Source organism: Chiloscyllium plagiosum, chromosome 20 (assembly GCF_004010195.1).
Source record: "Chiloscyllium plagiosum isolate BGI_BamShark_2017 chromosome 20, ASM401019v2, whole genome shotgun sequence".
Lineage (NCBI taxonomy): Eukaryota > Metazoa > Chordata > Chondrichthyes > Orectolobiformes > Hemiscylliidae > Chiloscyllium > Chiloscyllium plagiosum.
Window position 1 is genome coordinate 11,184,366 of NC_057729.1, and position 16,524 is coordinate 11,200,889.

Genomic DNA, 16,524 nt, shown 5'->3' on the forward strand with positions numbered 1-16,524 from the left:
GAAATGATAATAAAAGTTTCTTTCAATACATAAGAGACAAACAAGAGGCAAAAGTAGTGATTGGGCCACTCCAAATTGATGCAGGAAGGCTAGTGTTGGGAGATAAGGAAATAGCTGAAGAACTTAATAAGTACTTTGTGTCAGTCTTCACAGTGGAAGACATGAGTAATATCCCAACAATTAAGGAGAGTCAAGGGGCAGTGCTGAGTATGGTAGCCATTTCAAAAGAGAGTGCAAGAAAAGCTAAAAGGTCTAAAAATTGATAAATCTCCTGGCCCCGATGGGCTATATTCTAGAGTTCTGAGGGAGGTGGCTAAGGAAATAGTGGAGGCGTTAGTTGTAATCTTTCAAAAGTCACTGGAGTCAGGGAAAGTCCCAGATGATCATAAAATCACTGTTGTAACCCCCTTGTTCAAGAAAGGAACAAGACAAAAGATGGAAAATTATAGGCTGATTAGCCTAACCACAGTTGTTGTTAAAATTCTAGAATCCATCGTTAAAGGTGAGATTTCTAAATTCTTGGAAGTGCAGAGTCTGATTAGAACACGTCAGCATGGATTTAGTAAGGGGAGGTTGTGCCTGATAAACCTTTTAGAATTATTTGAAGAGGTAACAAGTAGGTTAGACCAGGGAAACCCAGTGGACGTTATCTACCTAGACTTCCAAAAGGCCTTTGATAAGGTGCCTCACGGGAGGCTGCTGAGTAAGGTGAGGGCCCATGGTGTTCGAGATGAGCTGCTGGCATGGATTGAGGATTGGCTGTCTGACAGAAGGCAGAGAATTGAGATAAACTCTTATTTTTTGGAATGGCAGTTGGTGACAAGTGATGTTCCACAGGGTTCAGTGTTGAAGCTGCAGCTATTCACTTTATATATTAATGATCTGGATGAAGGGACAGGGGCATTCTGGCAAAGTTTACCAATGATACAAGTACAATGATACAATGATACAGGTAGTACTGAGGTAGTGGGGAGTCTAGAGAAAGATTTAGACAGTTTAGGAGAGTGGTCCAGGAAATCACTGATGTAATTCAATGTGAACAAATGCGAGGGCTTACACTTTGGAAAAATGAATACAGGCATGGACTATTTTCTTAAAGCCAAAGTACAAAGGAATTTGTGAGTGCTAGTCCAGGATTCTCAAAAGATTGACTTGCAGGTTGAGTTTGTGGTTAAGAAAACAAATGTAATGTTGTCATTTATCTCGAGGGTTGGAATGTAAAAGCAATAATGTGCTTCTGAGGCTTTATAAAGTTCTAGTTTAAATGTTGATTTTACTGCTCCTCGGATGCTGCCTGAACTGCTGTGCTCTTCCAACACCACTAATCCAGATATAAAAGAGACCTATGGGGCAACTTTTTCACGTAGAGGGTGGTACGTGTATGGAATGAGCTGCCAGAGGATGTGGTGGAGGCTGGTACAATTGCAACATTTAAGAGGCATTTGGATGGGTATATGAATAGGAAGGGTTTGGAGGGATATGGGCTGGGTGCTGGCAGGTGGGACTAGATTGGGTTGGGATATCTAGTCAGCATGGACTGGTTGGACTGAACGGTCTGTTTCCATGCTGTACATCTCTATGGCTCTAATTGCCAATGGATTCATGGTCATCATTAGACCCCCTATCATGCTTACTTACTGAATTCTGATTCCACCATCTGCCATAGCAGGATTCAAACCCAGGTCTGCAGAACATTACCAAGGTTTCCGGATTAGTAGACTAGCAATAATACCACTAGGCCATCACCCTCCCCAGCACAACCCTTATAACCGCCGAATAAAAGAAACATATGCAAAGCTTTTTATCTTGCCATCACCAGAACAGTCAGAAGGGGCTGAATTTTCCTGAAATTTGACTTGGAGTCAATCTCAGGGAATGCCAGCAAGGGTCATTTTCTTTGAATCCCACACAATTTTACACTGTTTACCTCATTAAGTTCACACTGTGCCTCCAAAGTGCCATGCGCACACAGTGATTGGTTGAGGAATTATCAGAGATTTCTTCAGGGAATGATTAGCTCAACGTTTTTGCTTAATTAAAAAAAAAGACACATTAAGTTGGTTCGGTTGAGTTGGTTGTTCTCCATAGATAGTGGGAAATTGATATTTACTGTATTTGCCTGCTGCATTTGGTCATCCATTTTATAACCCAAACCAAACACTGCTCCAGGAAATATATACATTAAACAAAATGCTAAAATAGCCCATTCTAAACAGTTCACTGAGTGTCCTGTATGAGATATAGGGGAATACACCTAGAAATAAAGGAAAATACAATAGAAACAAAATAGAAACATTGAAAAATAGAAGCGGGAATAAGCTATTCAGCCTTTTGTATGTGCTCCACCATTCAATTTGATCATGGCTGACCATCCAAATCAGTCCCCTGTTAACACTTTCTCCCCATACCCTTTAACCCTAAGAACTATATCTAACACCTTCCTGAAAACATTTAATGTTTTGGTCTTTGTTACTTTCTGTGGTAATGAATTCCACATACTTACCACTCTCTGGCTGAAGAAGTATCTCCTCATTTCAATAGTAAATTGCCTAACCTGTATCCTTAAGCATAACCCATGGTTCTTTACTCCCGGTCACCAGGAACATCCTTCCTGTGTTTATCCTCTGTCATCTTGTTAGACTTATACATGTTTCTATGAGATTCCCCCCCACCCCTCCCCCCCCGCCCCCAACCTCCTAAACTCCAGTGAATATAGTGCTAACAGATCCAAGCTATCTTCATTCATCAGTCTTACAATCTCAGACATCAAGGTGGTAAAAACAATGACTGCAGATGCTGGAAACCAGATTCTGGATCAGTGGTGCTGGAAGAGCACAGCAATTCAGGCAGCATCCGAGGACAGGCAAAATTTTGCCTGTCCTCGGATGCTGCCTGAATTGCTGTGCTCTTCCAGCACCACTGATCCAGAATCTCAGACATCAGTCTAGTAATCCTAAACATAAAATGCTTGGGGCTACATTCACATCTTTACTGTTTTTTGTTAAGCCCTGGCCAGATGTAATAACGGGTAAAATCTGGCAGCAAATAGTCCATGCCCCTTTCAGAGTTCACTTGGGTTTCCTTTCACAAGAATCACGTTGGCATTTAATATGTGACAAGAACAAATCTCCTCCAGAAAGTTTTTAGCTAATTACATTTCATAATGACTCCTGTCAAAAAATGATTGGCTGCCAAACACCTTGAGGAATAAATAAAAATGCATTATGTTAGGAGCAAACCAGAAATTTTTCTGTGACAATATCTGGAAACAAAATCTGAAAGAAATTTATAAATATTTATTTCCTTGAAGAATAAAGTTGGTAATGTTAAATTGAATCAGATTCACAAGAAAGGCAGCCTCAAGAAATTCAATTCTTATATTCATAGAAAAATAATTACAACAAGCATAATTGGTTTTGGAGAGACCTCAAGGGGCTAAAGGATTTAATAATAAATAGTTGCCATATCTTGTCGAATGACAGGGTTCCAGAAAGGTTAGAACAGAAACATATTGAACTAGTCCTGCATAAGCAATAACTACTCATCAATGTTTGACGAAATAACTAGTTCTGTGTTATACTTGGTACAGTGCAAGAGTTCACTGAATCATTTGTATTAATATGAATTACACATAACACATTGTACAAAAATGAATTACAGATCATTAATTTATTTGTGCAAACCTTACCAGATTGTAAGTTATATGGGAAAGGGAAAAATGGCTAAAATGCACAGAAATAGGGGGCAAAATTTAATAGGCAATAGTGGGTACTGCAGATGCTAAAGATTAGAGTAGTGCTGGAAAAGCACAGCAGGTCAGGCAACATCTGAGGAGCAGGAAAATCGACGTTTCGGGCAAAAACCGTCAATCAGAAATGAGGCTGGGAGCCTCCGGGGTTGGAGAGATAAATGGGAGGGGGTTAGGGCTGGGGGGAAGGTAGCTGAGAGTGCAATCCCGAGGCGGAAGATGAGGCATTCTTCCTCCAGGCGTCGGGTGGTGAGGGAGTATCGGTGGAGGAGGCCCAGGACCTGCATGTCTTTGGCAGATTGGGAGGGGGAGTTGAAATGTTCGGCCACGGGGCTGTGGGGTTGACTGGTGCGGGTGTCCCGGAGATGTTCGCTGAAGCGCTCTGCGAGAAGGTGTCTGGTCTCCCCAATTTAGAGGAGACCACATCGGAAGCAACTGATACAATAAATGTCATTGGCGGAAGTGCAGGTGAAACTTTGATGGATGTGGAAGGCACTTGTACAGAGGTGAGGGGGGAGGTGTGGGCACCGGTTTTGCTATTCCTGCGGTGACAGGGGAGGTTCCCAGGAAGGGAGGGTGGGCTGTTAAGGGGCGTGGACCTGATGAGGTAGTCACGGGGCGAACAATGTTTACGGAAAGTGGATAGGGATGGGGAGGGAAATATATCTCTGGTGGTGGGGTCCATTTGTAGGTGCAGCCATGGTTGCTCATGCCACCTCCGTAATCACCACAAGATCCGTCACCGCAGAGACCAGCGCAAGGCCTAACTGGAACCACACCTCCGCCCCCTTCATGGCTGCTGCCACAGCCACTTCCACCCCCAACGACATCACCACGCGTTTCGTCACTTCTGCCCCCACGTCATCACTGACGCCATGCGTTCCACCACTTCCGCCTCTGCAGCTGCTGTCATCACAACCACTTCCACCCCCATTAACACACTGCTGATATGCTCCCCCCACCTCCCCACAGATCACACTGTCACCATCCCTATCCCCCCCCCACCCCCGAACATCGGGGTGAGCATCACTTCTGCAACTGATTTCACGCCACTACCATACCCACTGCAGTCACAGTCTCCACCCCTACTCCCAGCACTACCCCTACACCAGGTCCTAGCTCCCAGCCCTGTTGGATTTTCACTATCCTCCCCAGACCTCCCCCTCACTGAGGACGAAAAATCAGTCCTCAGCAAAGGCCTTAGCTTCATCCCCCTCCATCCATGCATCAACAAATTCAATACACGTTGTGACATCGAACACTTCTTCCACCACCGAGCTTACTTTTTCAATCAAGACTCCCGCCCACTTTCTGAGGAAGCCTTCGCCCACCTCCAACACACTCCATCCACCTGGACACCCCGTGCAGATCTGTTACCAACCCTCGACCTCTTTATTTTCAACTGCCACCGAGACATTAACTGCCTCAACCTGTCTACCCCCTTCTCCACTCTAACCTCTCATCCTCACAACACGCAGCTTTCCACTCCCTCTGTTCCAATCCCAGCCCCATCATCAAACCAGTGGACAAAGGGGGCAAAGTGGTAGTTTGGTGCACTGACCTCTACACTGCTGAAGCCAGGCGCCAATTCGAAGACATCTCCTTCTATTACCTCCTCGACCATGACCACACCTGACATCACCAAACCATCATCTCCTAGATCATACACAACCTCATCACCTCAGGGGATTTCCCACCCACAGCTTCCAACTTTATAGTTTGGGAACCCCACATCACCCGGTTCTACCTCCTACCCAAGATCCATATGCGTAACTACCCTGGTCATCTCAGCCTGCTCCTGCCCCACCAAATTCATCTCCACCTATCTCGATACTATCCTATCCTCCCGGTCCAGGAGCTCCCCATTCGGGACACCACCCATGCCTTCCAACTCCTCCAACTTCCATTTCCCTGGCCCCCAATGCCTCATGTTCACCATGGATGTCCAGTCCCTCTACACTTCCATCTGCCATGACCAGGGCCTCCAAGCCCTCCGTTTCTTCCTCTCCTAACGACTCCACCAGTACCCTTTCACTGACACTCTTATTCATTTGGCTGAACAGGTCCTCACCCTCAATAATTTCCCTTTCCAATCCTCCCAATTCCTCCAGACGAAAGGGGTAACCATGGGCATCCGCATGGGCCCCAGCTATGCTTGTCTTTTTGTCAGCTACATGGAACAGTCTACCTTCCAGAGTTACACCGGCACTGCTCCCCACCTTTTTCTCCGCTATATTGATGATTGCATCGGCACTACCTTGTGCTCCCACGAGGAGGTTGAACAATTCGTCAACTTCACCAACACATTCCACCCTGACCTTAAATTCATCTGGACCATCTCTGATGCCTCTCTCCCCCTTCCTGGGCTTCTCCATCTCCATTAACATTTTCTACAAACCCACCGATTCCCACAGGTACCTGGATTACACCTCTTCCCACCCTGCCTCCTACAAAAATGCTTTCCCCTATTCCCAATTCCTCCACCTCCGCCGCATCTGCTCCCAGGAGGACTAGTTCCACCACAGAACACACCAGATGGCCTCTTTTACAGACCATAATTAAACCTCCCACATGGTTGAAGATGCCCTCCAGCACATCTCATCCATGTTCCTCATCTCTGCCCTCAAACCCCACCCCTCCAACTACAACAAGGACAGAACACCCCTGTCCTCACCTTCCACCCCACCAACCTTCATATACAGCGCATCATCTGTTGAAATTTCCGCCTCCTACAAACAGACCCCACCACCAGAAATATATTTCCCTCCCCACCTCTATGTGCTTTCCATAAAGACCATTCCCTCCACGTTGACGTGGTCAGGTCCATGCCCCCTTCACCATTTTCCTCATTTCCCCTCCCCCACCTTATCCCAGTTCCAACCTTTCAGCTCAGCACTGTCCTCATGACCTGTCCTACCTGTCAATCATCCTCCCACCTATTCACTCCACCCTCCTCTCCAACCTATCACCTTTACCCCACCTCCATCCAACTATTACACTCTCAACTACCTTCTCCCTGCCCCACCCCCCCTCCCATTTTCTCTCCACCTCCTGAGGCTCCCAGCCTCATTCATGATGAAGGGCTTTTTCCCCGAAATGTCGATTTTCCTGCTCGTCGGATGCTGCCTGACCTACTGTGCTTTTCCATTACTGCTCTAATCTTGGCAGAATTTAATACTCCCAATCAAAAGCAGCTTGCCTTTTTTTTGTAGACATTTCAAAAATGTTGAGAGTAATTATTCCTTGGTGAATTCTCTATGGCAATTTCTCAATCAAGCCCAAGACCCAGTTTCTCATGCCATATACAGAGGAACCTCGATTATCCGGCATTTGATTATCTGAATTTCGGATTATCCGGCAAGATTGCAAGGTCTCGATGTTTAGCTAAACTATGTTATCCGGCATTTAATTATCCGGAATTTGATTAACCGAATAAAATACGTGTCCTTTGGATAATCAAGGTTCCTCTGTAAATTGTTATTTCCTTTGGAATTTTGTATTCTTGAATTCTCCCACTCCCTGAATGACCTGGGCAATGGTGAGACAATTGGCAATGGTGACAAGAAAGAAATAATGAAATTTGTGATGTTGAGAAAATAGATGCTTGATTTTGTTGTAATGACTAAATGAGAATTTCAAGAATGAGTGACCAGGAGCCTAATTGCAATACGATATTATTACCATATTAACACCCATCAATTATAGAGAGGTTGCTATTTTCCCAGGTAGTGGAGAGAAACAGCATGGTGCCAATTTTAGACATTAAAGTTAGGTGGGTACCTGGAGGGTACTATTAGGCAGGAGTGTGCAAACTGCATACCTGGCTAGTTGCATCCAGATAGGTCTGGGTTGGGATGGCTCAGGAAACTAGATTAGATTAGATTAGATTAGATTAGATTACATTACAGTGTGGAAACAGGCCCTTCGGCCCAACAAGTCCACACCGACCCGCCGAAGCGAAACCCACCCAAAACTCCACACAGTCAGTCGCCTGAGGCGGGAATTGAACCCAGGTCTCAGGCGCTGTGAGGCAGCAGTGCTAACCACTGTGCCACCGTGCCGCCCACAAACTACTTGCTTTCAAAACAAAATGATTTGGGAGTTATAGCACAGTAAAGTAACGCCAGCATCAATAATTTTTTAGTGGGAAATTAATTTGTGTCCACTTAAGGATGTTAACCTCCTGTCACTTGAATTCATCCTAGGCTTGCCTCATGAAGACATTGCCAAACAAAGTTATGATCTTTTAGGTGGGTTTCTTATTCAAAGGCACACAGTGCCTGCTTGAGGGATCTGGGATTGAGAATGTAATGCACTTGCTTCCAACTCCCCTCATCCCCACCTACCTGGTGACCCGATTCCAGTGACCTTCATTCCTTCGGCACTCACCTATGGCTGGGGACCTTCTCGAAACATAGGGTGCTTCCTGGACTCTGTAACCAGTAGCAGCCCCTGCTCTCGGTAGGGTTGTTGGCAGTGGCGAGTCTGATTCTATTTAATTTAATTCTGTTGCTAGTGATTAGAGCTTTAGTGGTTTGTGGCAAAAACTTTATATGTTAAGTTCTGTGGCTACCTTTTGCGTGCCATGTAATCACCAGAACTGTGTCTTGTGTGAGTGACTCATTGTTTTTCTGTGTTTATATCTTTGTATAATCATTAATTATTTATTTCTTATGTGCAGGTGAATTGCAATGATGATAAAGGGATACTGCTGGGTAACTGGACCACTAATTATTCAGGTGGAAAATCCCCATTATCGTGGAATGGAAGCGTTACTATCCTTCGTCAATGGAACAGATTTGATTGTCAACGTGTTTGCTATGGACAGTGTTGGGTCTTTGCAGCCGTGGCATGCACAGGTATGAAGCAGACAGAAAAGTGGGGTTGGACAAGATATGTAAGATGTCACTATTAACATTGAACAGGCATGGGAATATGCTGCTTATTGAAGAAACAATTAGGGTTCAACCTATTGAGAACTGAATATATATCCATAGACTTCATTATAACCAACTCCGAAAATACATGTTTCAGCTTAGCAGGAGTTTATTTTATAATCCAATCTGAAACTCTGACACCTTTCAGCTTTATATTTAAATAAAGCCTGAGCATCAATTCTTCATGATTTATTGCATCATCAGCCAGTTTGTAGTAATGAGGTCTTGCTGGAGAATTAGAATTGATTTACTCTCTGAAACTGAGCCAAAGTAAACAGTTGAGTATTGGATTAGATTTACCTGAGCAAGTTCAAATGTGAATCTGTTTCAGCTTTGTGGCAATATTCATGAAGTACAGGTGTGAGATGAAATTTCCTGACTTTTAAAATATGATTGTATTGTTTTTAGTGAGGAGTAAAATGTTTGCTAAAAATAGGGCAGTCTAGAAAAAAAACATTTTCTGATTGAAAGATGAAGTCTATGAAGTAAAATGAGACAGTGACTTACTCCTAATAACTTCTCAAGGTTGTAGCATTTAATCTTATACAGTTACATGTCCCAAAAGGTTAGTCTTTGTATGATTTCTTCTTTGATGTAATCTGAATAATGGATTTAAACAATAGTATGAAACTCACTTTCTTTCAGTACTACTGTATTTCGGAATATTGGATAAAGAATTTGTCATTTAACAGTGTATTGTTATTTCATTACTGAATGCATTGACTGTTAATGCATTTATGTTGCTTGATATATTGACCATTTAGATGGAAATTGCACTGACTCATGTATTGGCGTAATAACAAGAACGGTTTACCAATTTACTTTGCCAATTAGATGGGAGCAGTGACCCTTGTCAGTCTATTATACAAATAATGTTGGAGCTCATGCCATTTACAACATGCTGTAGAAAATAGAATGTAATTTCTTGGAATGAAAATATCAAATGTTTTGAATGAAGCAACATAAATAACAGGGAAGTGGAAATTTGAAGTGTATTGCAATTTGAAGTGTAAGTTAATTCAAACTGATAATGTATTTATATGTTTGCAATAGATTTTTACATCTTTTGCATGTGATTTTGTTAAAGGTCTCTTGGCAATTTATTCTTGCTGTATTCATTTCCTTATGAGTTATTCCATCAGCATCTGGCAGCTTGTAGTAATGAGGTCTCACAGCATTATTACAATTGGAACCGATTCACTTTCTGCAACTGGTCTTACGTAAATGGCTGAGTATTGAATGAGACTTACCTTGACCAGTACAAATGTAAATCTATTCCAGTGTCATGTAGGAAAAGAGATCCTTTTGTACTTCAGTCAATTGAACATACATTCCTACATTTTGCATACATTTTCCAAAGAGAGAATTACAATTCTTCAAATAAATTGTCTATTAGAGGCCACATTTTGATCATTTAAGACATATGGTATGACACTTAGAGTCATACAGCTCAGAGACAAATCCTTCAGTCTAACCAGTCCATTCTGACCATAATCTCAAACTAACCTCATCCCACCTGACTACTCCTGACCCATATTCCTCCAAACACTTCCTATTCATGTGCTTATCCACAAGTTTTAAATGTTGTAACTGTACCCACATCCACCACTTCTTCAGGAAGTTCATTCCACCCGTGAACCACATTGGGTAAAATATTTGCCTGTCATCTATTTTTTTTTAAAATCCCTGTCCTCTCAATTTAATGTGTCCCTAGTCTTGAAATTCCCCCATCCTCGGGAAAAGGCAACTATATCTTTAAAAACTAGCATTTGTGCTTTATTATTAGATTAGATTAGATTCCCTACAGTGTGGAACAAGCCCTTCGACCCAACAAGTCCACACCGACCCTCTGAAGAGTAACCCACCCAGACCCATTTCCCTCTGACTAATGCACCTAACAGTATGGGCAATTTAGCATGGGCAATTTATCTGACCTGCTCATCTTTGGACCCGTGGGAGGAAATCAGAGCGCCCAGAGGAAACCCACGCAGACACAGGGAGAATGTGCAAACTCCACACAGACAGTCACCCAAGGATGGAATCGAACCCATTATGCATAATTTTTTTTTGTAATTGTTTGCTTCTTGCTTCCCCTTAGCATTTTGTAGTTGGGAATGATAAAATAAAAGAAATTGTAAAATGCTGTCAAGACTTAGTAATAATGGATGTTTTTCATGATTTGCTCAAATTGATCCAAATCTAAATCTTAAGGAAGTTTTAGTTGCTTCACTAACTCTATAACAGCACATCAAATGTTCAGTCAGGGTTCTATCAATGATTCTTCTGAGACTTTTCCTGAGTGATTCTGTTTATCACTGGCTGAGGGGTAATACTTGTATATGTGCCACTCAAATCACAGCAGATGCTGGTTAGTTGTGTTGTCAGTTCAGGGTTGACTCTCTGCTGATATTTCCCACCAGCATGCTGTCAGTTTACAAGCAGACGGCTGGGGGAGAGTGTGCCTTTGCAGGTGACGCTTTTATGGAAATGTGAAATATACTTACCACATAATGTTGAGCTGAAGGATTCCACCCACCTGCTTGAAATTACTATTCTGGCTTACTGCAAGTTAAAAAAAGAATGATTGATATGTAATGTTTCAGTCAGTTGATAATAACGATGCTGCAGCTAGCAGGCCTATATACAAATGTACAAAGTGGGAACAAAAGTAAACCATTCAACCCTTTTCTGCCATTCAATGATATCTTGGTTGATGTGCTTGTGATTTGAATTCCCATCAACGCTGAAAACCTTTGATTTTCTTGACAAGCAAGAATCATTCTACCTGCACCTTAAAAATATTCAATGACCCCATCACCACTGACTTCTGAGGCAGAGTTTGAAAGTTGCACAAACAATAGCATAACTAGTAATCCATACACTTTAGCATCGATCAATACAGCCTATAAAGATTATTCATCTTCTCTATCCACATCAACAGTTAGTCTGCAATTCATTGTATCCATTCACATTCCCCTGAAAACATCCGATTCAATGCTAATGTAAATTCAGATGTAATGGCACATGACCAGTCTGGGATTTGCGAAGTTTGCAGATGACACAAAGATAAGTGGAGGGATAATTAATGTTGAAGAAGTGAGGAGGCTGCAGAAGGACTTTGGATAAGCTCAGTGAGTGGGCAAAGGAATGGCAGATGAAATACATTCTGGGAAAGTGTGAGGTTACGCATTTTGGTAGAAGGGATAGAGGCATACACTGTTTTCTATGTGGAGGAAGGCTTTGGAAGTCTGAAGCACAAAGGGACATGAAGTCTTAGATCTCTTAAGGATAATATGCAGGTTCATGTGCATGTTAGAAAGGTAAGTGCAATGTTGGCATAAATTTTGAGAGGGCTAGAATACAACGGCAGGTATGTACTGCTGACACTATATAAGGCTTTGGTCAGACTGCATTTGGTATATCTAAGAAAGGGTGGGCTGGCATTGGAGGGATCCAGAGGAGGTTTACAAGAATGATCCCAGGTGTGAAGGGTTTGTCATATGAGAAACAGTTGTGGACTCCGAGTCTGCACTCGATGGAGTTGAGAAGGATGAGGGGGGGATCTGATTGAAATATACAGAATACTTAGAGGCCCAGATGGGCTGGTTGTGGGAAGATGTTTCCATTAGTAGGAGATACTAGGATCCAAGAGCACAGCTTTAGGATGAAAGGCCAATCCTTTAAAACTAAGATGAGGAGGAATTTCTTCAGCAGATGGTAGTGAATCTGTGGAATTCATTGCTGCAGAGGACTGTGGAGGCCAAGTCATTTGAGTATCTTTAAACAGAGATAGATAGGTTCCTGATTAATATGGACATCAAGGCTTACAGGGAGAAGGCAGGAGAATTGGTTTGAGAAATGTATCAGGCGCAATCAAATGATGGAGCAGACTTGATGGGCAAAATGGATTAATTCTGCTCCTGTGTCTTATGGTCTAAAGGAGTTAAGTAAGGATGTCTGTTTTAATTCATCATTACTTTTCAATGCAATTGGAGGAAATAAAGAAGTCAGTCCTGCTCTCCCGGGGCTCAACACAACTTCTGAAACATCAGAAATTCAGGTGAAACCTGAATATTCCTTAATTGGCAAAGAACTAGCCATGATGGCTAAAGAGCTGAGAAAGTCAAGCCTGTAGTTTGATTTTTGCATCATCAATCATAACGATGTGGAGGAGCCGGTGTTGGACTGGGGTGGACAAAGTTAAAACTCACACAACACCAGGTTAACATCCAACAGGGTTAGCACTAGCTTTCGGAGCACTACTCCTTCATCTACCTGAAAGCTAGTGCTTCCAAATAAACCTGTTGGACTATAACTTGGTCTTGTGTGATTTTTAATTTCATCAATAGTAAGACACACTAGACAGCAATTCTTGACGGCAACAGCATTCAGTTAGAAAACATTGAGAATGCAGATAAATTATGGGATTGAAAGTGATTACAAATGGAAATAGCAGCACGGAATTTAAAACAAGGCAAAAAATTGCCTGCTATAGCTCTTGTGGGTTGAATGAAATTTGCACACCAGCCTGTAGTGAAAAAGCAAACTGTAAAATTGCTGGTTTGAAGTCTGGAGTTGTGTGGTGTGGGTGTGGAAGCCTGACCTTTAATAAGGCAGATGAGAAGAGGACCACAGTTTTTGAAGTGTGGCTGTTTGTGAAACAACCTTGCAGTCATTGCGACAGCATGAAGAAACCTGGGACTGAGTCTGCCGGCAAATTGATTTCCCAACATCTGAAGTGGAGGTTGAGAATGTGAAAACCGAGGATAAGGCAGGGTAAAAGTCTACTGTTGGTGAGAATAGAAGGTGAAGCATCAGAAAGGAAGAGACCAGATTCCAGCTGATTGGAAGCTTGTGGACCAGGAGCAGCACAAACACTCTATGGGCTCCCATAGCCGTGAGTCCTTTCTTTCAGATTTCATGTGTTGGTTGAATTTTGATTGTAAAGTTGTTGGGCCTCTACTGCCATGCTTATTTCTTTGCCAGTCAATGGTGCCAGACTGACTATAACCTTAGTATTAGGAGTATCTCATTTGTGTCCCTGTAAGAAGATTTTTGCTGCCTGACGTTCTGTTCCCTCTTGCTAGCCAGCTCAAACTTGCTGCTGGACTGGTATAATTCTACAAGCTGTGTGCTGGAGTTAAATGTCCCTAAGGCCTCATACTGTGAATGCTGGGTGGTCTGTCATCTCTCTGAACCTCAACTCTCCATCTTGCAGCCAACATGCTCCTTAGTAAAATCCCTGCCGAGTTTCTTATAATTGGCAAGTCTTTATCCACAAAGCCTAGCAAAAGACTTCTCACAGGCTGCCTGCGTTTGGTGAGAGAGGCACATTTAATCATACAGGAGGGTAATGGGTGATCATCTGTGATTAAACCTGGAGGCCTGTGGAAAGCCACAAAATAAGGCTCTGAAATGGACAATTAATACCCACGGTGGAGTGGGCCTTCGAAGGGAAAGGCCATGCTGACAGCCAATTGCCTACACTTACCATGGAATTTCTTCACCCATAAATTTTACTACAGCAGCCCTGCCATCAGTTACCTGTGACCTAGCTCGCTTGGTGAGTCTGGGTCTTGGGTGATGTATTACTGTGAACTTGGCACTGCCCGGTGTGCCAGTTGGCAGCTCAGCAATAAGACTTTCACCATGATGCCTGTGATTGGGCACAAGGTTGGCTGCTCCCCAGCTGATAGATACATACTGCATCCAAAAGATAGGAATGCCGAGCATTCCCCATTTGATAGATGAGACACAAACTCCTCCCCCCTCCCTGTCACTTCTGCTATTCACCTCAACTATATATTGCCTGTACTGAACAAGGCAGATAAATACCAGTGCAATCCAGGTTTGGAATTGGAACAATACTTTTAAATGACCATCACAGACTATGTCTGAGGCTCCAGCTATCATTAAAACGGAACCGTGTACCAGTTGGGCAGCTTCCTGTCCTTTTTAAGTGCAGACGCCCTGGAAACAAAGGCAGGAAGACTTCATCATGTCAGCAATTCTGCTGAGACGGTGAACTGTTGGTTTTGAATCAAAAAGCAATGGTTAAAGAAAATGTTCTGGCCTTTGTCCAGTCTGGGAAGCTCTGCTAAAGCCATAATGCAGTGTGTGAAATTTTCCACATTTAGATTGTGTGGTCAGGTAAACAATGCTGAGTTCTGTTGCAATAGATTAGTTTTCAAGGTAGTCAGAACCTTAAATTTTGCTCCCTCTTTTACTGAAGGCAGCAACACTTTGTGCAAATGGCCATTCTCTATGTGTGATCCTGAAATCAGGCTGTTCGGCATTTGGAGGCATCACAGTCAAGCCTCGCTCAGTCTTCGCCCTGATGCTGCAACATTTTGGTTTCAGCCACTGAATGACAATCATTGGAAGGAGTAATTTATGGAATTCCTTGAGTATTTGTTGAATGATCAAAATTAACCAATTAGGATTGTTATAGAGTTACAGTTTTAGAGTCGCAGGGTCTCCTGACTTGCAGCATTTAAAGTGGTATGCAACATACAACATAGAACAATACAGCGCAGAACAGGCCCTTTGGCCCCCGATGTTGCGCCGACCTGTGAACTATTCTCAGCTCTTCCCCCTACATTATCCCAAAATCATCCATGTACTTATCTAAGGATTGTTTAAATCTCCCTAATGCGGCTGAGTTGACTACCTTAGCAGGTAGGGCATTCCCCGCCCTTACAACTCTCTGCGTAAAGAACTTGCCTCTGACATCTATCTTAAATCTATCACCCCCCCCCAATTTGTAGTTACGCCCTCTTGTACAAGCTGACGTCATCACTCTAGGAAAATGTCTTTCACTGTCTACCCTATCTAATCCTCTGATCATCTTGTACGTCTCTATCAAATCCCCCCTTAGCCTTCTTCTTTCCAATGAGAACAAACCAAGTCTCTCAGCCTTTCCTCATAAGACCTTACATCCTGGTAAATCTCCTCTGCACCTTTTACAATGCTTCCACATCATTTCTGTAATAGGACGAACAGAACTGTACACAATATTCCAAGTGTGGCTGCACCGGTGTTTTGTTATGCAACTGGGCATAAATGCTGGAAGTCTGGCAGCATCAAACAATTGACTTCTCCTCCCACAGGATTCCAGAAGAAGAGCGCTGTACAGCCTGGATGCATTACTGATGAAGTGAAGAGTCAGAGATTTTGTGAGGAAAGTCACTATGAGCCATGACAGACTGGAAACCACAAACCTGCTTCAACATAAAAAAAACCACTTCAATTCAAAATGGCAAAATTCAGCCCAAAGTATCTCATCCAGAATGAAAACGTATTGAGGGAGAGAGAAAATTGCAGCAAATTTAACTTTGACTGTCTGTGCATTATTTATTCTTTTCTGGGATTTTGATGTCACAGATATTTGTTCCCAATCTCTCATTGTCCTCAAATCTAACAAGTTATTACAAACAATGTCCAGTGGTCCTAATGGTACAAGAAAGTTCCAAAAAATTCACTTGGCAATGCTGAGGGAATTTCAAATCTAATGCTGGGAACATCATATCTTAGCTCTCTTTAATTGAACCAGAATGAGCAACAGAACATCTCAAATTTAAAAAAAAACATTGTGTGGAGAAGGAAGTAGTTGCATCTGCCACAACTCATGCCTGAATGACTCAGGTCTGCATGATCCTTGCCAAATTTTAAGTATTAAATACTGTTTATCCTTTGATGTACAAGACAGTTTAATTAAAAGTCTTCTCCTGGAGATTAAATCAAACAATGGGATCCTCTCAATAATTAACATATATTTGCCTGCAACAGGTTAACATGGCATACTTTTACTGGAGATTAAATCAAACAATGGGATCCTCT

At 42.7% G+C, this 16,524-nt stretch overlaps 1 protein-coding gene across 2 annotated transcripts in view; it reads left to right on the forward strand.

The window, feature by feature from the left end:
- The window catches only part of LOC122560024 (protein-glutamine gamma-glutamyltransferase 2-like), a 72,008-nt gene that overhangs the window by 24,023 nt on the left and 31,461 nt on the right, over nucleotides 1–16,524 (forward strand). For both annotated transcript variants that reach the window (XM_043710184.1, XM_043710183.1), the window contains exon 6: nucleotides 8,430–8,607. In XM_043710184.1, the coding sequence (XP_043566119.1) occupies nucleotides 8,430–8,607 (178 nt within the window). The remainder of the gene's footprint in view (nucleotides 1–8,429; nucleotides 8,608–16,524) is intronic.